The 27,636-nt window shown below is 37.3% G+C and overlaps 1 protein-coding gene across 8 annotated transcripts in view; it reads right to left on the bottom strand.

The window, feature by feature from the left end:
• Window positions 1-27,636, bottom strand: part of LOC121858317 (cAMP-regulated phosphoprotein 21-like) — a 286,877-nt gene that overhangs the window by 78,542 nt on the left and 180,699 nt on the right. For all 8 annotated transcript variants that reach the window (XM_042354669.1, XM_042354670.1, XM_042354667.1 and 5 more), the window contains 4 exons: window positions 11,007-11,155; window positions 4,177-4,275; window positions 2,771-2,933; window positions 2,129-2,284 (listed from right to left, as the gene is read on the bottom strand). In XM_042354669.1, coding sequence (XP_042210603.1) covers window positions 2,129-2,284; window positions 2,771-2,933; window positions 4,177-4,275; window positions 11,007-11,155 — 567 coding nt within the window. The remainder of the gene's footprint in view (window positions 1-2,128; window positions 2,285-2,770; window positions 2,934-4,176; window positions 4,276-11,006; window positions 11,156-27,636) is intronic.

Genomic DNA, 27,636 nt, shown 5'->3' with positions numbered 1-27,636 from the left:
AAGTGAGAAACGTGTAAAGTGAATAACATAACATATGGGATTAAATGAAATAGAGACCAGCTGACCCCCAAACTCCACTTTTTCCAACACAATACCTATGTTCTAGTAAAAATAACATCTTAATTTTATGATGGTACATGCACACAATTAATACTTAAGAGAAATAGAGAAATACAGTCGCCAAGTTAATGTCCATTCAAATAATGGACTCAACTCCCTCCCCCTCTTCTCACACTACACTCGCTGGCTCTTCCCTCTCTGAGAAATTTTGGGGGGAAAACCAGGTATAGTAATAAATAATACCTCAAACTAAAGTTAGGATAATATAATTGACATTGCTGGATTCCTTGTAAGACCAGGAATATTTTGAATACAAATGTCATATATTTTGCACAAAAGATAACATATTTACTCAGAGTAAACATTATATCTAAAATTTGTATGTCTAATGCAAAATCTATGATGTTTATATTCAAAATGATCATCAAATTGTAAGAATTCCAGCAATGTAAATTATATTCTGGCCGGGTAATTTGTATGAATTTTATGAGCTAAAACAAATATCTTCAGTTAATAAAAAAAAAAAATATTCTTCACGACACTATCTGTCAATGAAAGTACCCCACCTTGCCTCCCTCCCTCTTCCAACTGGGCCAGATGGTCGGTCCGTCCCAACCCTCCCCCCCACTCCCCATCAATCCTCCCTTCAAGAGAAAGGTTGGGTGAAAAAACTAGATTTTAACATTTAGTATTAAATAATACCTCAGATTAAAGTTAGGATAATATACAGTAATTGACATTGCTGGATTCCTTGTAAAACCAGGAATATTTTGAATATAAAAGTCATATATTTTGCACAAAAGATAACATATTTACTCAGAGTAAACATTATATCTAAAATTTGTATGTCTAATGCAAAATATATGATGTTTATATTCAAAATGATCATCAAATTGTAAGAATTCCAGCAATGTAAATTATATTCTGGCCGGGTAATTTGTATGAATTTTATGAGCTAAAACAAATATCTTCAGTTAATAAAAAAAAAAAATATTCTTCACACCGTGGTGCCAGGTGGTCGGTCGCCGGTCCCTCCGTCCCTCCCTCCCACCCCCCACCAACCCTCCCTACCAGATGAATGTGTGGGAATACCAGACTGTTTACCTTTTTAGTAATAAATAATAAATCAGACTAAAGTTAGGATAATATAATTGACATTGCTGGATTCCTTGTAAGACCAGGCATATTTTGAATATAAATGTCATATATTTTGCACAAAAGATAACAAATTTACTCAGAGTAAACATTATATCTAAAATTTGTATGTCTAATGCAAAATCTATGATGTTTATATTCAAAATGATCATCAAATTGTTAGAATTCCAGCAATGTAAATTATATTCTGGCCGGATAATTTGTATGAATTTTATGAGCTAAATAAAAAAATTATACTTCACCCGTGTAAAGGGGTACACCCACCGCGGAATGTGAGCATCCTGGGTTCTGGCAGGGCACCGTGTAAACATGGAAACGCGGAATGTGGGACCGCGTAAAATGAGGGTTGACTGTATATGCATTACTGGCCATCCCGGACACAAAGGCAAGCAGAAAATGGCCGCTAAGTGTGTAGTAACCACGAATGCTCGCCGTCAAAACAACACTGTCCCCTTATCTCACTCGCCACTGCTGCCCCAGGGAAGTTTCTAGGGGGTCAATAGTTTTGTTACTTCTTTTTGATTGTTTTATTATTTAAAAAGGTTAAAAAATATTTTTGGAAAAGTTGATTTTTGTCAATTTACGGCTAAGGGCAGCGGCACCCTAGCCCTGGGGGTAGGGGTTAATATTTGAGGCAATTAATAATTTTGTTTTTACATCTTACTTTCAGTACTCGAGTACTTTATGAATGAGATACATTTTTACTTCTACTTTAGTAACATCTTGCCAATGTAACAATACTTTTACTTAAGTAACAAAATCTAGTACTTTTTATAACTCTGAGTAGTTGTACAAAGGGGACCTGAATATATGCCAGGAACATAACCCTCGCATACTCTGAGACCCTTTTATTGAGACATCTATAATAGATATACAGTAGAGGTAAAATTTAATAAAATATTGGAAAACATACTTTGTGCAGGTTCAGGTGAGGATTGCTGAAGACTATGTTGTTTACTGGGTGGACTCCGGACACTATTTGAGGCTGGTGGAGTTATATCATGTGGAGAGGACGGGGATACAGCCGGAATTTGAGTTATACATGTAGTTATACTCCCATTTGAACCACCTATAACAAAAATAATAATGAATAGTTACATCTATTTCAAAAACACTTATATATCTATATATGATTTCATATTTACTGCAACTTATGAGCTCATAAAACTCTCAATAAATTAGCAATTTGCATTTGTAAGACTTTGTTCTAGACATGCACCATATACTCTTCCTTAAATAAAAAAATGAGTGAATCTGTCTGTCAACTTAGTGAGGTAGTCACAAATATTTACATAAACAACTGTTAACCCTTAGGCCCCGGGTGACATTCCAGAACGTCCGACTAGCACGCCCCAGGTGACGTTCCAGAACGTCCGCCTATTTTCCAGCCCCTTTATATATATACAGTATATATATATTTTTTATTATTTTTTTTTATTATTTATTTATTTAATTTTTGTTCTCGATTTATCCCCGCAGGGGGAGGGTTACTGCTAGCAGCACCCTAACCCGGGGCTTAAGGGTTAATGCATAATGCATGAAAACCATTTCATACCTGAAGGTTGACTAGTAGTTGTATTCTTTTCAGAGGACGAATCTTTATCACGAGAGTTGCCCCCACCAGAGCTGCTGCCATTCACACTAGGACTAAGTTGAGGCGGATTATTTGGGTCAAAACGATACACAGATCCATCTGAGTTCATGTATGGCTGCCCACTCTAAAACAAAGAAAAATTAAAATAAGATCACACAAATGTAGTTTTCTATTTAAAGAGGGCAACTCCCAAGTACACTTGAGTGTGATTCTATTTGCTGAGTCACATCTGTAACTGTGTTTATAAAATGTGTCAAATAGAAAGGTTTCACCATACTCAACACTGTAAAACAAATATTCAATCCTTAACAACGATGTTCCTTAATAATCAAGACTTAATACACTACATGTACATCATCCAGATTATTATTATGATATATACTGTACTGTATATATATATATATATATATATATATATATATATATATATATATATATATATATATATATATATATATATATATATATATATATATATATATATATATATATATATATATAGCCTATATATATATATATGTCAACCCTCACTTTACGCGGTTAATGTAACCCACAGGGTACCGCGCGTAAAGTGAATAACATAACATATGGGGTTAATTGAAATAGAGACCGGGCCGACCCCCAAACTCCACTTTTTGACGACACACAACTATGTTGTAGTAAAAATATTATCTTAACTTTATGATGGTATGCACACACAATTAATAATTAAGAGAAATATCAATAATATTAGGTTTTTTAACACTTACATTAGTAGAAAAGATGGCTGGGCACACGGGGATGGGCGGTTGGTTCCGAGGCAGAGGGCAGATTATTGGCCCTCACCTGTATCACTTGTATCAATTGTATCACTATCCACCACAGAGGCTTGCAGGGCCTCTTTGTCAAACCCCCCAAAGTCCATATAAGTCCATATCCTCACCATAATTATCACTATCACTGACTTGGGCCGGCTGTGGTGGGTGGCGGGTGAAGAACTGGTAATGTTTTGATGACTGGGCGACCTTGTGTGCACCATGTTCGCGCCGCTTACACAACATGGCGGATGGCAGGGGGTTTTGATCCAAAAATGGCGCAGCTCGCCAGCAGCTCTCCGAGTAAAGGGGTACACGCACCACGGAATGTGAGCATCCTGGGTTCCGGCAGGGCACCACGTAAACGTGGAAACGCGGAATGTGTGACCGCGTAAAGTGAGGGTTGACTGTATATATATATATATTTTTTTTTTTTTTTTTTTTTTTTGAGGGGGAGAATTATTATCTTTATGGTAAATGGAAGTTATAGCATCTGTACTTTAAACTTAAATCTGTATATCTACTACTAATTGTGAATAAGCTCTAAAATTCCATAACGATGAACCGTCTTACCTGTGGATTTATTAACATGGCCCCTGGAGGGACTGCTTCCATGTCTGTAACTGCCCACATCACTGCCTGGCTATCCCCTTCACCACCCCACATACCAACCTGTAATATGAAACTTTCATTATTTCTATACTGTAATTTAGGGAAAAATTATTTCACAATTTGCACACATTATGCATAAGCATGCGCAATTGACCATATCACGTTGTTTATTTTTATTTTTCATGAATACAAGACATTTCCTGTTGTAATATAAAGATGGTTGGACAAGTGCTGATCTCCTGATTCTTACTCAGCTGCTATGTATTACTCCAGTCTCTTGGTAGCATATTATTCCACCAAAGGGTTGTTCCAACATGTGCAGGTACACCTGACAACATACTCATTTTACTGCAGTATGCAAGAACTTGTGTATAAAGAGGGAACTCATATCTCCACTCTAGTTGGGTTTAAAACAAACTTCCTATACTTGGCTAACATCAATTTGCCTTCCATACTAGACAATCCCTTTTAGTTTGATTCATATTATAAAATCCTCCCTGAAAAAGCTGAAAATGTAAAATTACTGTACAGTCAGCCAAAGATCCAGCAACTCCACCCTGGGTCTCATACCAGCATTTTTACCTGGCAATACTTGATAAAGTAAGGCTATATGTAAAGGTGATTGTGATTGGTGGATCTATTTTTGGCTGTATCAATGTCAGGATAAATATTAAACAAACCAAAAGTAGAATTTTTAAATAATAAACTATTCATCATTATTTTAGATTATGAGAACATTTCCAAATGTTTGCATACAAGTGTTTGCTTAAATAATGAAAAAACTCGATCTGAGAATCTTGTGGCAGCCCTCATTGTAGTTCAGTTGCCAATTTATTATATATTTTCTTCATTATTTAAGCAATTACAGTGGTCCCTCAATTAACGAACACAATTGGTTCCACAGAGTCGGTTGTTAACCGAAAATGTTGTTAACTGAATCTATTATTTCAATGGGATATTGCACAATTGGTTCCAACTCACAGAAAAAGTATACATACAAAGTACTGTATACCGGTAATAGAATTAATAAAGCATTAAATATAAACTAAATACAGTACTGTACTATACAGTATACAGTATAGTCTGCATTTACGCGGTCAATTGAACCCGTGGAGGTCCGCGTAAAACGAGAAACACGTAAATGAAATAACAGAACATATGGGATTAATTGAAATAGAGACTGGGCCGACCCCCAAACTCCACTTTTTCCAACATAATACGTACGTTGTAGTAAAACAGTATCTTAATTTTATGATGGTATGCACACACACATAATATAGAAGAGAAATATCGATAAGAGAATAATATACTGTACCAGGTAAAAGAAAAATCAAGGTTTAACACTTACGCTAGTAGAAGAGATGGCTCGGCATACGAGGATGGGGGCTGGTTCCGAGGCAGAGGGCAGATTAGTGGCCCTCAGGTGAATCACTTGTATCACTATCCACCACAGATGTCAGGCCTCCCTGACAAACCCCTCAAAGTCACCATCACTGTCACTATCACCAACTTGGGCTGGCTGTGGTGGGTTGCGGGCGAAGAAGTCGGTGATGCTACGCTGACGGCTAGTGTTGATGTGGTCGTGATACATCTGGATGTACTGCTCCATACTTTGGTCTAGAAGGTTATTGAAGACTTCATACTTGTGATTGACATGGTCTTTTGAAAGGGTGAGCTTTAGTTTCTCGGCAAACTCGATGGCATCCTTTACATCACCATGAGTTAACTTCTGTTCTCTTGCTGCTGCACCACCTGCCTCCTCACTGACGTCATCGTCTTCCAACATCTCGTCGGCAGTCACCTCAGGATCCCTGCCCCCATGCCTCCACCAAGAAATCAACAGCTTTCTTTAGGTTAAACATTTTCCAAAACTGTTTAACTCGCACTTCATGCTCCGCCAACTCTTGTTCTGGATCCTCGTCGTCGTCACTCTCGCTATCTGTACCACTCAGAAGGTTACGCAACTCATCCTTGGTGTTGGTGTAGTCGTTCAGGAGCTTAAACTTCTTTGCGGAGAATGCAGCCTTAACGTTGCATATCAACTCCTGGTCCATGGGCTGGATTAACAAAGTAGTGTTGGGAGGAAGGAAGACCACTTTTACACTGGGGTGACGATCCAACAATAGGGGCGAGTGTCCTGGTGCATTGTCAAGCAGCAACAAAATGTTGAATGGCACATTATTTTGCGAGCAAAATTTCTTCACGTCAGGAACGAAACAGTCGTCAAACCAGGAGAGGGACAGACCAGTGAACATCCACGCCTTATGTGAGGTTAGCCAGTGGACATTTAGCTTGGTCACATCCATGTTCTTGTAGGAGTGTGGCTTGCGGGCTGTGTGAATCACCGACAACTTGAGCTTGCAGGTACCGGAGGCATTGGTGGTAAACAGGACGGTGATGCTCTCCTTTTGCAACTTCCGGCCACGACACTTGCTGGCAGACTTGACAACGAAGGTCTTGGAAGGTAATTTTTTCCAAAACAGACCGGATTCATCCATGTTGAACATCTGGTCGTCGGTGTACTGTCCTTCCTCCATAACTTCTCGTAAAAATGGAGGAAAATCCATGGCGGCAGCACGGTTAGCACTGGCTTCTTCACCAACAATGTTAATGTTGGTAATCTTGTTCCGTTTCCTAAGCCCTGGCAGCCACCCAGAGGAAGCAGTGAAGGGTTTGGGCTCTGCAATTCCCATCTTGCACGCCACTGATGAGTACAGTTCACGAGCGTAGTCCTGCACTGCCCGCGTGTCCACAGCCATGTTACGTCTTGCCTGACGAATTAAGTAGCTCACCAGTAAGTTCTCAGTCTTGAACAGCACCTTATTCTGACAATACTTCACCATTGAAGCACCTGCAGACTTTGTGATGCTCATGTGTTCTCTAATCTTGGCGGCATCCTTCTTGATCGTCCGGATCGTAGATTTGTTCACGCCATGCTGGCGCGCCAAATCAACTTGTCTCGTTCCTTTCTCCAACTCTTGCACGATTTTGTACTTAACTTCGTAACTTAGGGCACATTGTATCTTCTTGGGCTTGGGGCGGCAGGGTCCAGGTAATGCAAGGTTTTTCTGGGGTGGTGGGGGTCCAGCGGAAGCCATTGTTGAACAGATTAGCGGGCACAAGAGAGAACAGTATACGCGGTGACTGAGAACAATGAGACTGACGCGGCTAGGTCAGTAGCTTCTCTCCCGTGCCAGGCCACGTCATATAACATTAGACCAATCACAGCTAGTGGCAGAGGGAGGTAAAGATAAGTGACCCAATCACAGTCCCATACGTCATATGACGTCAGCGATAACGCAACAACGACATACTGCCCACCCATATCCGCTCCGCTTCCCGCGTATGGTCAAGAATGCACCGCGTGAATAAAATATGGCGCGGCGCGTCTGGACCTCCAGCCGCTCGCCGCGAAAATGACCAAATTTACCGCGTAATTAAAACATTTTCATTCCGGCAAGGCAGCGAGTAAATGACCAAACGCGCAAACAAAAACTGAGTAAATCCAGACTGTACTGTACTGTACAATAATAAATAAAAATCAATAGAATACTACTGTATTTTAACTTACTTTGAGGTGTGTACAGTGACCCCTCGGTTAACGAACTCAATCCGTTCCAGAAGGTCGTTCGTTAACCGAAAAGTTCGTTAACCGAAACCATTGTTTCAATGGGTTTTTGGGTAATTGGTTCCAGCTCACCGAAAATTTCCTAAATTCAACAAAAATGGTAGAAAAGTTCACTTACTTTGAGGTGTGTATGTAGAAGGCTCCTGGATGATGATGATGATGATGGGAATTAGAATGGGGGTGGAGGAGAAGGAAGAAGAAAAGGCATTGGGGTGGAAGAGAAGTCACCCCATGGCACCATTTCATCCATAAAATTTTAGTTGTCTTGGTGTATTTCAAGATTATTTTCTTTAAATCAACACTGCACTGCATTATATATTGTCACTATGTAAAATATATTTCAAAATGACCAATAATTTGCTTGGAAACACAGAAAAAAAGCGTTGAGTTGAAGAGAGTCTCAAGCAAGATGTTACCTCCACTGAAAACAGAGAGAGACTAACGCCTGTCTGGTGTGTTAACAGGCTGGATGGCACGCCAGAAACTAGTTTCTTTACCTTCAATTATGTTCAATAATTGTTAAAATGACTAAAAAAGTTAATATTAAACTTTTAAAATTATTGAATAGTATAAACTTCTTGATATTTACTAAAATAGTAAGGAATTTAAGCCCTAGAACCGATTAATGTATTGGCGGACTGATACTAAAGCTGGTTGCCCGGTCAGTGCAAGCGAAAACATGTTGAGGTCGGTTCGTAAGAAATTCGTTAACCAAATTTTTGTTAGTTAACTGAATTGAAGATCCTTACGGAAGGCAGTTTGTTAACCGAAATTTCGTTAACCGAGGCGTTCGTTAAACGAGGGGTCACTGTATGTCGTATTCCGGCAGCTTTGCTTACATATCAAACCCCTGATTGTTGAGGCAGTCGATGATGACATGTCATATTCTTTACAGAGTGCATTGGTTCTAATGCTTCTTCATGTTTCATAATAATTTCTGCACTGTATCTTATCAATATGTAAACTAAATTTCAGAATGTCCAATAATTTTAATGTAAAAATGCAAAAATATTCAAGAGACCAACAAACTCGATGTTCACTCCACTGTAAACAAAGTTAAACTGAGAAGCGTTGGTGGGTGATTCGATCAGCTGAAGGGCACACAAAAACTGTTCCCTATACTGTATATATATTATCAATATGTAAACTAAATTTCAGAATGACCAATAATTTTAATATAAAAAATGCAAAAATATTCAAAAGCACAACTTTCTTGATATTTACTTCACTGGAAACAAATGTAAACATAGAACCAATTACTGTATTGGCGGACTAGCCGATCAACTGATGCGCACAACAAAGTATGTTTCTCGTAAGGCTGTCGTTAATCGAAGTTTTGTTCGTTAATGGAACTAAAAATCCTTATGGGAGCTAATTCGTTAACCGAAATTTCGTTAATTGAACCGTTCGTTAATCAAGGGACCACTGTATACGAACATTTGGAAACTTCCCAAGATCTTAAATAGCAGTTATTTTTTTTATTTTTTTTTTATGGGATTAGCCCAACAGAGAACAGGTCAATTACCCACATCAGGGCCTGGGGGTAAATAAAAAAAAAAATAATAATAAATAATAATAATACAGTAATAATAATGAATAAAAACAAAGAAAAAAATGAAAAAATATTCAATAAAAATTTAAATAAAAATATATAATAATAATAACAATACTACTACTACTACTACTACTACTACTACTACTACTACTACTACTACTACTACTAATAATAATAATAATAATAATAATAATAATAATAATACAGGACCATAAAAAAAAGATCAATAGTGAGAAACAATATATGTATGTTGTGTTCTCAAAGTAAGAGAAACAATTGAGACCCTGCAATTGTGTGTAACTGTGGCAGAAAGTCAGATCAGCAACCTGGGACTTGGTCACAATTATTATTATTATTATTATTATTATTATTATTATTATTATTATTATTATTATTATTATTATTGTTACAAGTGTCGGAATAAGAACCAATGAATAGATAACTGGTCGGCATATGAACTTCGAATGATTCGTTGTGTGGACACTGAAGCAGTTAAAATTTAAATATTATATGTTATATTTACAATGTAGTAACATTAGTTTCGATGTGTTAGGTAAAACAAAGTATTGTTTATTGTATTAGCCTTGAATACTAGTGAATGAGTGAGCGTTTGATAGTTATTTGCGGATTCGCAACTTGAACGTCTTTTGTTTGTGACGTCATTTCTGCCCACCTCTGCTCACTTAGTTTTACCTCTCAGAGCCAGGTGGCTTTAGTATTGGGCTGGCAGTCAAAAGATAAGTATCTCCTCTCCTATTGTATATTTCTAGTGGTATAATGTGTAAACCTTGCTCAACTTTTAAGAACACCAAGTATTATATAGTGATTTATATGAAAGAGTGTGGGTAGTCATATTTTAGAATTCCACGGTAAAATAACTTACTTGTTTATGAGTTACTTGTGTTGGATAACCACGTTGTCCACAGTAGTTTGTTAATTTCAATAAGTGTTTAGTCATTACTTTTATGAATATTATTTTGACACTCGGTTGAGTCACTTGTTTGATCAGATTTAGTTTGTCTTTGTTTTATTTTAGTACATAACTGATATATTTATTTTTTGTTTGTTAATATATGTAATTAAATGTACTTCATGATTTTCAATATACCCCATAGTAATGAGGTGATCACTGTGATGGGATCTATTGCTTGGACCTTCGATACAAAGATAACTATAATGATAGAGTTAACTCAACTTTAAGAATAATACAAAGTGGAGTTGAATTTGAATTGCATTGTTACAACCTCAGAGGCCAAAGTCGTAACATTATTATTATTATTATTATTATTATAATAAAAATTCTACCTTTGGATTGTTTAATTTTTATCCTGACAGTGATACAGCCGAAAATAGCATCAAACACAATCACCTTTACATACATCCTTACTTTACCAAGTATTGCCAGGTAAAATTGCCAATATGAGACCCAGGGTGGGGTTGCTGGATCTTTGGCTGACTGTACATTGTTTTTAAGTGCACTGCCATTGAAGCTTATGTAATAGACCAGTGGATGTCTGTAGTCAAAATGTAGCTTGTAGCTATAGTAAGAAAGAAAGAGAAATCCTTTACCAGGCAATCTTGTTGCTTTTTATTAAAAATCAAACCTACCTGACTGTTAGAGGACTGCTGGTGCTGACTAGTGGTTGGAGAAGGAGTAGTGGAGAGAGTATTGGAGACATTGGTGGAGCTGGTGTCCTGTCTTTGTGATTTATATCCTGAGCTCATGCTCTGGTCACTTATCCGACTACTGGTTGAGTCTGTTGGTAAATAAAACAAATAGCATTGTATAAAATCTTCTAAAATGTTTCCATAATTAGAGTACTGTACAAGTACCCCCCCCACCCCCCCCTCACCAGCATTAAGGGAGTCATGCAAAGTACTCACTAAGATTGCAGATTGGAGATCCAGATGACCTAAACATTAGTGGCTACGAACGAATTTAAGTGACACTTGTTGCATGAGGTGAGTGTTCTTGTGATTACTTCCAGTAGCACAAGGTTTATGAGTTTACTGGGAAATTGTAAACTTTGGCTGGCTTATCAACAGGTCATTCTAAAGTAGCACCAGGTGATAAAATATTTACAGAGTAATATCTCCTTTAGCCGGAATACCTCTTAGCCCGGACTCTCCAATAGCCGGAATTGAAATTTGCTCAGAATTTTTTTGGAAAATATTTTCTCAATTCCAGTTTTGTGAACTATTCTCTGAGGTTGAAAATCAGGTGCATTTTCGGGAAAATTCTAAGAAAATGTACATAAAGTCTCTCCAAATCACTCCATTCTGGGCCTGGGAATAAATTTTCAGGGCATTCAGAGAGATTGCATCATGCTCCAATGCATCCCCGCGTACCAGGCAATGTGGGTGGCCCAGCTGTTTCGAGTGCTTAGTTCATACTCTGCTGCCATTGTAGAAGGTCGTTCTCTCGCTAGCTGCTGAATTTGTGTACAATTTGTGTTGTGCAGTACTAGGCAGTGTTAAGAACATAAAAAAGTGATTACAATTACATATACTGTACTGTACTGTACATTCAGTACGTGGGAAACACTGGAGCACCTTAGCTTTCGTCTTTATTCAAGACCTCTTCAGGTCATAAGCCCCATTAATCCCCCCCTGATATTGCATCAGGTCAGATCAGTAACATGAAACACTAATCTCCCACTCAACCTCCATCGCAATGTTAAGGCATGATTACGTTACGTATTACAGTGGTCCCTCGGTAATTGGTTCCAACTCACAGAAAAGGTACATACAAAGTACTATATACCAGTAATAGAATTAACAAAACATTAAATATAAACTAAATACAGTACTGTACTGTACAGTATACTGTATAATAATAAATAAAAAACAATAGAATACAGTACTTTAACTTACTTTGAAGTGTTTATGTTGTATTCCCGGCAGCTTTGTTTACATATCAAACGGCTGATTGTAGAGGCAGTCGATGATGACATGTCATATTCTTTACAGAGTGCATTGGTTCTAATGCCTTCTTCATGTTTCATAATAATTTCTGCAGTGTATATTATCAATATGTTAACTAAATTTCAGAATGACCAATAATTTTAATGTAAAAATGCAAAAATATTGAAGAGACCAACAAAATCGATGTTCACTCCACTTTAAACAAAGTTAAACTGAGAAGCGTTGTTGGGTGATTCAATCAGCTGATGGGCGCACAAAATCTATTCCCTGTACTGTCTATATTATCAATATGTTAACTAAATTTCAGAATGACCAATAATTTTAATATAAAAAATGCAGAAATATTCAAGAGACCAACTTTCTTGATACTTACTTCACTGGAAACGAATGTAAACATTGAACCAATTACTGTATTGGCGGACTAGCTGATCAACTGATGCGCACAACAAAGCGTGTTTGTCGTAAGGATTTCGTTAATCGAAGTTTTGTTCGTTAATCGAACTGAAAGTCCTTATGGGAGCTAATTCGTTAACCGAAATTTCGTTAATTGAACCATTCGTTAACCGAGGGACCACTGTACATTCAGCTGAGTGAACAGTGTCTGCCTACTCAAGGTTCAAGTCTACAGCATCAGCTGGTGAGTACAGTAAATACAGCATAGCAGTTGTATACATTATTTTGTTTTCAATATTAACAATATTGTACATGCACAGTGGCATTTGTGTAAATAAATACAGCTGCTGCAAGATGCGTCATTTTGACTCGGGGAAATCTTCCTGTTAAGAGTGGAAAATACTACTGTCTTTACTGTAAGACACAGCTTCATTCACACCCATATATTATACAGACCTTTTGTTTTTTTAAATGTATTTATTTAACCAAATTTTTAGATAAAGTATTCAGGATATAATGGTGTGGTTAACTTAATTAGAACTGATTTTATTGACTGCCGTATCAGCATTTCTTACATTTCTTTATAAAAGAATGGAATCCCTATCATTGTATCATGTCCAAATATTTTGTTTAAGGATATCTTATTGGAAATGTCATGTAGAGGTTTTATTTAGGATCATTATGGTAAGGAGGGAAATTGGTAAGTGACTGATGGAGGTAAAAGTGACTGGATGCATTGCTTGTCACCGACTCCAGCCTCACTCAATTTGTCATTCATGATACAATATTGTTTCTTTGTTATTCAATAATTAGTAAAGATACGTTACAGTAATAATCTGTGCTTATTTACACTCATGGGTTTGGGGACGTGCTCTCCCTTGAGATGCTTGGGGTCTGGCCTGTTACTCACCTCACTGCACTTGACTGCGCCACACGATAGATAATTGTATGTAATAATCATAGCGAGCTTGCTATTTGTGATAAAAAGGTGGGATTTTTGCATTAGCATTGGAAATAAATAATCTACAAATATTTTTACATAAATAATCACAATAAAATAATTATTTCTATACATAAGTGCGAGTAGAACACAAATTTTATGTTTACGCTTAATGAAAATGTTTATACAGTACATCACTTTACACCATTGTTATTTCATGTGATTGCAATATGAATTGTATTCCACCATAAAAGTACATATTTAGGAAAAAATACTAATAGAAGAAAACTTGCAAAAATTAATATTTTGCCAGGGAAAGGCATCAGGAGGCACTATACTATTACCACGTGGTGTTGGTACAATCTCATTGCACTTTTTACTTTTTCCCACCCCTCCACCCTAGCCAGCAACACAAGGCATGGTTCAAAACTCTCACAATACTGTACTGCTACAAATCAATTAAATCACTGTGAAGTACAAGAAATCAACACCAGCCGCAAGAAAATGCGTTGGATATGTAAGTCAACATTATATATCCTGGGTCATTTAAACACAAAAGAGAGACTGGTGTGATCTTGAAGTATAGTCAACACAGTTGCCAAACTGCACTGGTGTTATCAAATGTGATTCTTTGCATGTCTAGCATTCATACACAAACATAAAATTATTTTATTTAAATTTTTTACTTCATACGCAAATTAAGTATGAAAATCCTAAAGCGATAATTTAGACCAGAAGCAATTTTGCATATGAAAACTACAAGAGTTTTAATACAGGGGGTCCCCGACTTACGAACATCCGGCTTACGAATGCCCGCCGATATGAACAAGGTTAAACTTTAAATTTACAGTATTATATTTACTTGATGACTTATTTTTTACTTTCATTAACTATATGTTGTCATTCTATTTCTTCTTTTCTCTTAAATTAAGTGATTTTAGATATACAGTATAAAAAGACTTAGGCTATGATATAGTGGGATTTTAAACATTGTTTTGTAAGTACAGTATGCATATAGCATGTGTTTAGACTTATGGAACCAGTTCATAACTCAGGGACCCCCTCTACCTGCACCTTTCTTATACAATACAGTTACAGTATATGTATATCTCATAGGTAAAAAATTAAGTCATCAGAAATGTGTCTCCATATATGCAATGGTACAAAAACCACTTCTCTAACACAATTAGAGCAGATGTTGTGAATAAAATTTTATATACTTTTTTTGCTAGCAGCCTTGAACCTAAAAACTACCTTAGCAGGGGCAGATCCTGGAATATCAAAACAGGGGGATCCAAGAATTTGTGGGTGGGGAAACATGGCAAGCAAAGCAAGCCCAGCCAGTTGGGGGTTTTGGGAGGCGTTGTAAGCCCCCCAGAAATTTTTTCTAAATCTGATCAATATCATGGGCATTTTGAGGCCATGTGCACTTGATATTAGGAGATATTCTGAGGTCAATAGTAATTACTTTTTACTATACAAAAAATGCCCAAGTACAATACAGTACTATATAAAAGAAAAAGTATTGGACTTTTCTGATGAAAACCGGGAGGGCGGACCCCCAGGACCCCCCTGGATCCGCCCTTGCTAAGCTTTCATCTCTATTCAAGACATCTTCAGGTCATGAGATCCACTAATCCCCCACCCAACAATGGATGGCCTGACATTGCATCAAGTAACATGACCCACTAATCCCCAACCCAACCTCCATTGCAAGTATTTAGATATGAGCAGTGTCTGCCTCAAGACAACAGCTTCTGATGGTGAGTACAGTACAGTATACAGTCAGTCCTCGACTTACGACGGGGTTAGGGACCGACGACCAGGTCGTAAGTAGAATTGGTCGTAAGTCGAAAATGCGAAAATAATACATAAAAAATCTAAAATGGGTGTCTCTTTTTCTTCTCAGCACCACGAGAACTCTCACTTTCATGCTTGCCAGCCATTTTAAAGGGAAATACAAACGCAAATTTTGTCAGTACACAGCGCGATCACTAACGTTGGGACTCAAAAATACGTAATTTTAAAAATATTTTATACAACTGCGGTGGTCGTTTGTCCGGGTGGTCGTAAGTAGAGTAGGTCGTAAGTCGAGGAGTACCTGTATACAGAATAGTACCATAGGTAGTACAATACATATTGTTTCCAGTATTAACAATATTGTATGTGTACAGTGATGTTTGCTTAAATAAATACAGCTCCGGTATCATTTCTTATTTTTTTATTTAAAAGAATGGAATCCCCATCACTACAGTATATCATGTCTAAATACAGTAATATCTTTGTTAGCCAGAATCCCTCAATTCCGGAACTCTCCAATAGCCGGAATTGAAATTTGCTCGTAATTTTTCCAGAAAATTCCCTAAATTTAGGGTTTGGGAGCAAATTCCGAGGTTGAAAATTAGGAGCATTTTCTGAGAAAAAAAAAGTCCAAATTTTTATTCTGGGTCTGGGAGCAAATGTCGATTATGAAACAATGCGCAATTGCGAGAAAATCTGAGAAAATTGCGAGAAAATCACTCCAAACCTTTCTGCTCAGGGCCTGGGGACAAAGGTTCCCAGTGTTATGAAAGATTGCATCATATTAAGCAGCATCCTCACATGGTTGATGAAGGGTGGGAAGACCAACCGCTTGGGTAATGTTGGATTTTTCTGCTCTTGGTTTATTTATAATTACAGTACTAGGCAAATATAAACATTTCTTTAAATGTACATACAATACTGAACTAAAAAAGTAAAATTATACAGTAATAAATCAATGTACAGTGAACCCTCGCTTTACGCGGTTTCACTTAACGCGTTTCTACATTTACGCAGTACCCTGCCAGAACTGGAATTCCCACTTTACGCGGTGCATCTACTCATATACGCGGGTGAAGTATAATTTTTTTATTTAGCTCATAAAATTCATACAAATTATCCGGCCAGAATATAATTTACATTGCTGGAATTCTTACAATTTGATGATCATTTTGAATATAAGCATCATAGATTTTGCATTAGACATACAAATTTTAGATCTAATGCAAGTATTTTGTTTACTCAGAGCAAATATGTTATCTTTTGTGCAAAATATATGACGTGTATATTCAAAATATTCCTGGTCTTGCAAGGAATCCAGCAATGTCAATTAAATTATCCTAACTTTAGTCTGAGGTATTATATATTACTAAAAATGTAAATATACTGTTATAACCCAATCATTTCTCTGGTAGGGAGGGAAGGTGGGGATGAGGGGTAGGGAGGGAGGGAGGGAGGGACCCAGGGAGCAGGTGGGAAGAGGGAAGGAGGTGGGGTATTTTGATTGACAGATAGTATTTCGGTAAGTATATTTTGTTTATTTATTGAAGATATTTGTTTTAGCTCATAAAATTCATACAAATTAATGGGCCAAAATATAATTTACATTGCTGGAATTCTTACAATTTGATGATCATTTTGAATATAAACATCATAGATTTTGCATTAGACATACAAATTTTAGATCTACTTTAAGTATTTTGTTTACTCTGAGTAAATATGTTATCTTTTGTGCAAAATATATGACATATATATTCAAAATATTCCTGGTCTTACAAGGAATCCAGCAATGTCAATTATATTATCCTAACTTTAGTTTGAGGTATTATTTATTACTATACCTTAAAATCTAGTGGTTTTCCCCCAAACATTTCTCAGAGAGGGAAGAGCCAGCGAGTGTGAGAAGAGGGGGAGGGAGTTGAGTCCATTATTTGAATGGACATTAACTTGGCGACTGTATTTCTCTATTTCTCTTAAGTATTAATTGTGTGCATGTACCATCATAAAATTAAGATGTTATTTTTACTAGAACATAGGTATTGTGTCGGAAAAAGTGGAGTTTGGGGGTCAGCCGGTCTCTATTTCATTTAATCCCATATGTTATGTTGTTCACTTTACGCGTTTCTCGCTTTACGCGGGCCTCTGTGGGTTCAATTGACCGCGTAAAGTGAGGGTTCACTGTACTGTAATTCCGAGCTGAGCCAACAAGGCAAAGTGTGAGGTGACGGAGTCAGGTGGTGAGGTGACATGCCAAGACACTAACACAGCACACACATAAACAGCAATATAAATTGTCTTATAACATTTTACTTTAAAATTTCTATTTTAAAATTAACTGATACATGATGGCTCGATTTGGCTACTTTTGTGCTTAGACATCACTAGTGATGTCACGAAGCTTCGCAACTGCAACCACAACTGCTGAGCAACCACATAAATTAATAATCACAACCTGTACTGAAATGTACTAAGTTAATTACTAAAAATTTTATCTTGTGTAAACTATGAGATGCTTATAGTACTCAAATTAATCACTATCTTGCAAGATTTCCAGCAATGCAAGCTATATTCTGCTAAGTCAAGGCAGTGACATTTTAAAAGTGAAAAATTTAACCCTTTTGCTGAGTTTCATGCACTTGCCATTTTATTCAGGCTACTGCCAGGCGATTTTATTCAGCTTAGGGCAACCTCCCGCAGCAAAAGGGTAAAACTCCATCTGTTATAATCCCTGACAACTACGTACACATTGATCTCCCCTACTGACCCTCCTTCCCCCAGCCAGTAGGTGAGGCAGATGGCTGTGGGTGATAACGATTAATAGGATGAAGGTTGTTTTAGGCTTAAAGTTGTCTTTTACAAAATGCCACTGACCAGACTAAGCAAAATATAAATTGCATTGCTGTAATCCTTGCAAGAATGATTAATTTAAGTAAAAACATCTCATAGTTTGCACAAGAGATAAAATTTTTAGTCCTTTAGCTTAGTACATTTGAGTACAAAGTGAGTTCAGTAATGTTGCTCAAAATTATGGCTTTTTCACAGGGAAAAGTCTGTATAATTAGCCCCAGTGGTCAGGATATTATGGTATTGAATGCTAAAGTATTTCCAATAAAATATTTGTTTAGTTCTGTACATAGAAACTTGGGGATAGAAACTGTAATAATTTAAGCTTATTAATACCAGTACCCTTCATATACAGTAAAATACTTATTTTTACCTTATTATTTGGCTTGTCATTTAAGGATATCATATTGGAAACTTCTCAGAAAATTTATTCAGGATCATTATGGTATCAAATTCATCTAACACAAATAGATGTTTATAACAAATGCTGTGATGAAGGGAGGGAGAGGGGGAAGTTTCCATTGGAGGGTAAATGTGATCGTGCCACTTCCCCCCCCCCCACCCAAAGGGTCTCCTCTTACTGATTGTTTGTCACCAACTACAGGGGGTCCTCGCTTAACGTCAGGGTTACGTTCCTAAAAACGAAGTTAGTACTGTGAATAGTTATTATTTAATCGCGAGTTTAATAAGAATAACTACCCGTCTTGTACAGTTGTTTGATCTTCAAACCAACACTAATCGCGTTTTTCTGCAAAATTTTCTTATTATTGTGGGCTAATACTGTAAAACAAGTTAATGATCACCAAAAACAACACTCGTCTTACACCCAACCCCAATAAACCCCCCGACCCCCCCCCCAAAATGAAATAATAATAAAAAATTAATTTGCCTATCAGTATTTATCTTTCCGTCCCTGTTATTAGCCAAAGATTTATAATATTGTTTTGTATAATAGTGTGTAATAATAAGGAAACACCACTACACCCCCCCCCTCCCCAACATAATTAACATACGAATACAAAATGGCGGAGAAAGTTTGCATAATCTTGGGTAAAAACAGTACAGTATTATGATAATAGTATTACAATCTTACTTTGCTTAGTTCCTTCATTTTATTATGCCTGACGCTTGTAGTAAGTTGAAGTTAAGTATATCCTGAGGAGCGCGTATAACTTTAATGGTCTCGTCATAATCAATCACGTACTGTTCAAAGTCTTTCTCTGCCCTCTTTAAATATCGCTCCTCACACTCTGAACGGGATGTGACCACCTTTACTTACTGAGCACCACAACCAGATACGTAGCTCCCGGCCTGAGGCAAAATAACACCCCATATTTCAAGAACATTTTAACCATATTTCTAGTCTACCTAGGGGGTTTACATCCAACGCCAACAAGTAGAGGAAGGGTGAAAATAGTGACATCCACCAAAAAATGCATTTTGCCCGAGGTGGTGCTTTACCCCCGTGTAATGCTGAGCACCTCATATACAGTGCAGGTATAGTAGTACAGTAATATACATTATTATTTATAGTATGAACAATATTCTACTTGTACAGTTGTGTTTCCATAAAGAATTACTGTCTTTGCTGTAACACACAGCTCTATTCATGCCCATATCATATAGATCTTTTGTTTTTTTAAATATATTAATTTAACCAAAGTTTTAGATACAGTATTTAGAATTATTTTTATAAAAAAATGGTGTGTCTAACAAAATTAGAACTGATTTTATTGACTCCGGTATCAACATTTCTTACGTTTTTTATAAAATAATGGAATTCCCATTGTTATATCAAAATATTTCGTTTAAAGTATCATATTGGAATCGTCTTGTAGAGAATTTATTCATCTCCCTATCACAATTAGCCATGCTTGAGTGAGGAAGGAGGAAGGAGGAAGACGAAAACTGACCCTGCCCCCCCCCCCCCAAAGGTTTCCCTCTGCCAACACACACACACACACACACACATATTCCAACAACCACCCAAACACACACACACACACAACCTCCATCAATCACACACACACACCCCTCACACACACCCTCCAACACCACCCTCACCCACATCACCCACACCATCATCACCCACACACACACACATCCCAACACACTCACACACCCCCAAGAAGGGAATTAAGACAGCAAGCATGAGGAGTGAAGGTCTTATTGTATGACATATCTGTGTGTGTGTGACTGTATGGTAGCGAGTTAAATAGCAGCTGTTGAGGAGCGCTTAGCAACACTCTTTTCCACTCCATCTCTCTAATTACCCACACCTTTCAGATTTTTTACTCCATATTTTAAAATGTTATGTAACATAATGTTGAAGGAAAACAACTTTGCTCATTTATACATATACTTATCACAATCTCCCTAAAAATATATCAGGTTTCGTGTTTATTCAAGACATCATCAGGTCATGACCCCCACTAATCTCCCACCCAAGAAAAGGTGACCTGACCTTCCATCAGGTCAATAATATGAGACCACTAATCCCCCACCCTACCTCCACCTGACATTGCATCAGGTCAGGTCAGTTACACAAGACCCATTAATCCCCCACAGCTCTATGGGAGTGGAAAATAACAGTCTTTGCTGTAACACACAGCTTCATTCATGCCCCTATCTTAAAGATTTTTAATTTTTAAATATATGTATTTCACCAAACTTTTAGATAAACTATTCTGAATTATTTTAGTAAAGAAATGAAGTTTCTAACTTAATTAGAACTGCATTTACAGATTCCGGTAGTTTAGACTCAAGGAAAACATTCCCAGCACCCAGAAATGTTCTGGGGAAGTGGGCTAGTGTCTGTGTGTGCAAGATGTCTAGCAAAGACACTCGGAACTTTTCCCAGTAACCAGAAAAGATTTTGGGGATAAGAAATTTTTCCGGATTTGAGAAAGTCATCTGGTTAGCCGGAAATCTCTCATCCCCGGAAATGCTCTGCACCAACTGTTCCGGCTAACGGGAATACAGTATTACATATTAGATTTTCTTTTTTTATGATTTCACCATCGTCTTCCTCATGAGTTAATCTTTCTTGCCATGTGCATTTTATACTGACTGGTGGAATGATGTGGGTACAGCTCAAAGAGGGATCAATAGTAAACTCTCACTTTTCATTTATACAGTAAAACTTTGTTGAGGCGGACCCCACTAAGGCGGATATTGCTTAAGCCAGACCAAATTTGTCCCCCAATGGCATGTCCGCAAAATTTCAAGGGACCAAGGCGTCAGCGCGTGGGACACAGGTGCCTGAGAGTTATGAAGTGTTGTTTTTGGGAATATTATTTCAATCACTCAAATAATGATACAATGTTTTTAATGATGTTATCATAAGTAAATGCATGGTTTATATAATTTGTTTATCACTGTTTTCAAATTAGACTACAAGATATATATTTCTCCCATACGTATTTCAATTGCACGCCTGGCAACAGGAGCCTAGGAATGAGTGAGTGACCGCTAGTTAAAGTGTCGTATGCAGTTGTATCTCTCCTCCCTCCTTGTCATATTTCACTGGGTTTACTGTTATTATTAGTGTTTACTGGTATAATAGTCATTAATCATGGCATTGTAGCCAGGTTAAACTCATCACTTAACCACCAAGCTAATAGGCCAAGCTGCGGTGTTATAGTTGTTTCTCAACTCGTATTTTCGGGCAGATATACATAACTTTCTTCATGTATTTTTACTCAGTCACATGCACACACCTTCCTACATACATGTTGTGAAAAAAGTCAAAGAAATAATTGTCCTCAGGGCAAACACATGAAGGGAATATACATTTCTTTGCAAATGAGTTAGCTGGCTGAGTGAGGGAGGGGAAGACGGTCGCACAGTATAGAGCATTGCCAGTTGATCTTCATTACTATTGTGAAACAGGGAGTGCATGCAAATGGCGACTGTGTTGAACTTTCATTTTGCTTTTATTTACTGATTTAGCAATACAGTATTACCCCGCTTTACGCGGTTTCACTTTCAGCGATTTCTCATTTACGCGTTGCTTCGCCAGAACCGAACTTTCACTTTCCGCGGTGCCGTCTACTCATATACGCGGGAAGCGGCGCGGGCAGGATGCGCACAAGGTCGCCCAGTCATCAAAACATTACCGAGTTCTTCACCCGCCACCCACCACAGCCGGCCTAAGTCAGTGATAGTGATAGTGAGGATATGGACTTTGAGGGGTTTTGCAAAGAGGCCCTGCAAGCCTATGTGGTGGATAGTGATACAATTGATACAGGTGAGGGCCAATAATCTGCCCTCTGCCTCGGAACCAACCCCCCATCCCCGTGTGCCCAGCCATCTTTTCTACTAATGTAAGTGTTAAAAAACTAATATTATTGATATTTCTCTTAATTATTAATTGTGTGTGCATACCATCATAAAATTAAGATGTAATTTTTCTACAACGTAGGTATTGTGTCTGAAAAAGTGGAGTTTGGGGGTCGGGCCAGTCTCTATTGGAATTAATCCCATATGTTCTGTTGTTCACTTTACGCGGTTTTCACTTTCCGCGGTACCCCATGGGTTCAATTGACCGCGTAAATCGGGGTACTACTGTACAGGGTACAATATTATAATTTTTTTTTTTTTTTCCTCACATTTGCTGTTATTGTATATTTTATTTTAAGAAAACTATGGTTACAGGAGGAAAATACACACATTTTTTTTTTCCTAAATACTCCCTGCCATAAAATACGGTACTGTATTTTTGGTGTTTTTATGTCATTATTTATCGTTTTTATACATTTAATACATTCACCGTAGGCTGAAGTAGCATTCATATTTTTTGCATTATTATTGAAAAAGTAAACAATAACAATGGCCCCTAGGAAAGTGTTTGGTATCCATAAGGGTGATGAGAAGGTTAAGCCTAAGACCTTATCAGTGAACTAAAAGTAAGTGTACAGTACTTTATGTACATTACTTTTTAAAATTAATTTTGATTAAAAAACATGTATTTCTTACATAAAACTTGGATACATTGGTGTTGTACTTGTTTTTTTGTTTAAAATGGGGGTATTTTGGGAAAAATTTGCTCTAAGGTAAACAACCTCTTATTCCGGACACCCCTTCCCCCCAATTAGTCCCCCTTAGCGAGGTTTCACTGTACTCGCCAATATGGTCACACAAGAGATGGGACGCCACTGTTTTCGTTTGTGTTTACAGCCGGGACAATAGTTCTACACAAGAAAATTAAGAAAATAAGACCCTGGTTGTAGCTGTAGTAAAATTAATGTAAAAAAAATGAACATATATGTTTTAAGTAATGTTGATAAATGGAACAATAAAAGTAGCTAACCACTAATGGTAAATAAAAAAAATAAAAAAGTGAGACGGATTGGGAACGCCAACATGTACGCTCGCACTAAAAAGTATCGGTGCAGGGTGAGATCGACGACTTCCGAAACGATATGTATACACTGTGATATGTCGGGAAGGTTGGTAAGTGTATCCTCATAACCCCTTCCCCCCCCACTACGTGTTGCCATATGGCTGACAATCAGTTCTGTTTGTTTCCTCTTTTCTGATTGTTGCTTTGTGTCGACTGAATGATGAGCGAGGGTTCTGTCTCGGTGAACTTGGGTATAAAACAGAGGCAATATGAAGTAGTAGAGATCTACACATGCCAGACGACATGGAAACCTCAGAGGGAACACGAGGAGCTATTATTGCCCTTCATAACGAAGGGTTTGGCGTCACAGGTATTAGCGGGTTGGTGGTGTCCACAGGAACATCGCTGCACGATGGATTCGGCGATACCTCGAAACTGGTGCTACAGACGACAGGTCTCGGAGCGGCCGTCCGCGCTGCACCACCCCTCAGGACGACCAGGTTGAGTGGTTTATTTGGTAGCATAAATTGTGGCAATATTCACAAGTATCACAAATAATTTTGTTCTGTGGGAGTTCCTCATTTTTCATACTGTCTATTTATCACTTCCCGACCTTATTTATAACGGTTTGTTTCACTTGACCAGGCCATAGTAGCTGCTCAGCAGGATTACAGGACTGCCAACATACAGCTGGAACAACTCGCCTTTCCCATTACCTATCGTCACTGGTCTCAAATTGTTCATACTACAGTATGCACCGATACTTTTTGTTGCGAGTGTAAGTCTTAAGGATACCACATCATTTATCTTTTTAAGAATATGTACAGGTACAAAAGATTCATTATACTGTTTATCACTGAATATGTACTTGATTGAATTAATCATTATATATGCGAAATGAGCAATGCAATTCAATAATAATACTGTACGTAGAATATTAAAACACACAAGAGAGCGAGACGGCATTGTTTTCGTGAATGATGATGGTTCTACATAAGAAACTGAAGAAACTGAAGCTGTAGTGAACTTAATTTTAAAAAAATGAATACCTGTATGTATGTTTTAAGTAATGTTATTTAATGTTAATAAATGGAACACTAGAAGTAGCTAACCACTAATGGTAAAGAAATAAGGCGAAAAGATTGGGAACGACAACGTATGAACAGTAAGTGTGTATATGTGAAAACATATCGTCATTTCTCTACATATGAATATGAAAGCAACACTTATTTACTGTTCATATATGTTTTAAATAATATTTACGAATGTAAAACAAAATTTCTACTCACCAATGGTGGTAAAGTCTAAAAAATAAGGACAGCCAATGAATATTGTATGAGTTTTTACTCAGATAATGAAGTCATCAGGTTCGACTCTGGCTGAAGCTGTAGGTTCAACTCTGGATGAAGCTGTAGCTTTCCATAAAGCTGTTGCTGAAACTGTTACTGAACCTGAAGTTGATGTTGAAGCTGCTTATGATGCTGAATTTGATGGTGTAGCTGAAGTTGATGGTTTGAGCCTTCGAATAATAAAGCTGTTGAAAGAACCTTGCACAGCTGCTTTCTTTTCTCATTATACATCTTTATGTAGAGGTCATTTGCGTTCATTTAAATTTTAATGCTTTGTTCTGTTAATGGATCCACTTCAGAAACTATGTTCATTGCTTGATCCATATAATATCCACAGACCTCTCACCTTTTTCATTTCGTTTTAACACATCTAGTTTCTCGGCTAAGCTTATACACTTTCTTTTAGCTTTTGAACCAACTACCATCACTTGCACTCTTGCTTATGTTGAATAGGGATGCAAAAATGCTGTAAGAAACCTGAGAAAGGTTTTCTCCAGTTCCTGCTCCAGATGCGTGAAGGGAAAAGGCCCTCATGCTCCTACTGTTGTTTACCACTCATTATGCCGGCTTCTTTCTTAAGTAGCTCTTCAGTTTTTTTACAGTAATTCTTTTTTTTACAATTCATATTGGGATTTAGTTATTATTTATATGAAAATTTATTTTTATTTTATTTTTATTATATTTTGGTCATAAATACGAATGAAATAAGGATATAAATTGAATTGGGTCCTAAATTAACTAGGGTTTTAAATATGAAAAGTTTTTGGTCGAACCGTTGTTATCGGAGGCTTTACTGTATTAAAAAATATTTCACTATTTCTTTAAAAATATTAAAATCGACATCACTTCATCTGAATAAATATCGTGGCTCTAAGATATAAATATCTTGAGATAGTGGCACAAACGCCACAGTGGTCATTTTTAAATTACATCTGGGACTACACACATGCTTACTGAGGCAGAAGCATTACTGGCATTTGCTGTCTGGTACTACGTGGTTACTGCACATAGGCGGTTGCCACTTAGCCTTAAGACTTGGTTCTCCACAGGAGTAGTATGCCAAAAGTGGCATTCAAATTTGAAGTAATTCGACCAGAAACTTTTAGAGAAATTTAAAATAATTTCACGATGGCATTGTCTGATTGTGACGCAACAGTTTTATCTTCATTAAATCAAAATGCCACTTATGCGTGTATGATCCAGAGAGTTTTAACCCCTACGCCCCGGGCTAGGGTGGCGTTAACCGTATCCCCCACTAGGGGGTAAATCGAGAAAAATCAACTTTCCCAAAAATAATTCTTAACCTTTTTAAATGATAAAACAATAAAAAAGAAGTAAGAAAAACTATATATTTACCTCCTAGAAACTTCCCTGGGGCAGCAGTGGCGAGGGAGATAAGAGGACAGTGTTATTTTGACGGAGAGCGTTCGTGGTTACTACGCACTTAGCGGCCATTTTTTGCTTGCTTTTGTCTCCGGGATGGCCAGTAATGCATATATATACTGATCATAATACAGTGAACCCTCGAAGATCCGGACTAAAAGAGGGGACCACCTGTCCAGAAAAGCCGATTGTCCGGTGATTTATAAATGATATAAAAAAACAAAAATACAGTACAGGGGAGCCCCCTGTTTTGTGTGTGTGTGTCTACACACACACACACACACACACACACACACACACACACACAAAGCACATACAAATAATAATGGGAAAATCCTCTCACAAATACAGGTGCTCCTCTACTTAAGAACGTTCAACTTACAACTTTCAGAGATACAAACATCATCACTGAGGGGGGTTACCTGCCAGAACAGTTGTTTAATGTGGATGAGACTGGATTATTGTGAAGAAAATTCCAGATAGAACAAACATTACCTAAGAGGAGAAGAGTGAGCCAGGTTTTAAGGCTGTATTAAAGGGTATAGCTGTACTAAATTTCCATAATCTTTTAATTTTTTACAATATGTTTGGTATCTACAAGAGTAAAGTTGGACTTACAAACAAGCCTCAGGAAAGTAACTCGTTCAGTATTAGGAGCACCTATAATCAGAAACAAATTTATTAAAAACAAGACAGTCTATCCTCAAATCTGTGCTCTATTACTTTATTAATAGAGCATGAATTTGATTATACAGTCACATTTTTAGTAAATTTGTTTCTGATTATTTGTAAGAGTATTTTCAATTATTATTTATTTTTTGTGTTTCGTGTGTGTGTGTCTGAACACATATTCACAATACAGGTAAAGGAAATTACACATATAAACCATGCATTTACCTATGATAACATAATAAGGAACATTGTATCATTGTATTAGAGCAACTGACTGACTGTGGTCAAGCATTGCCCACAGGCCTAAAATGTTCTTTGCTCTGGTTTGGGAATGTTTCTTAGGGAAACTTCTAGGAGGCTTCTTAGCCCAGAACCACCCAATTTTTTGTCCGGATCTTCCAAAATCCGGATTTCCCAGGTCCGGATATTCGAGGGTATACTGTACCTATTTCCTATAAATAATTAATTTAGAATATTTTATTTGTATTATTTTTCATAAAAGTGCTTGGTAACATCCGCAGTCTGTCGCCAGGCTGTCTGGCTGTCTTTGTGTTTAGTAGAGCAAGTAATGCATATAAATAATTATCG

This window comes from Homarus americanus, unplaced genomic scaffold (genome assembly GCF_018991925.1).
Source record: "Homarus americanus isolate GMGI-L3 unplaced genomic scaffold, GMGI_Hamer_2.0 scaffold57980, whole genome shotgun sequence".
Classification (NCBI taxonomy): Eukaryota; Metazoa; Arthropoda; class Malacostraca; order Decapoda; family Nephropidae; genus Homarus; species Homarus americanus.
Note: the sequence above shows the minus strand (reverse complement) of the source record. Positions and strands in the feature narration are given on the sequence as shown.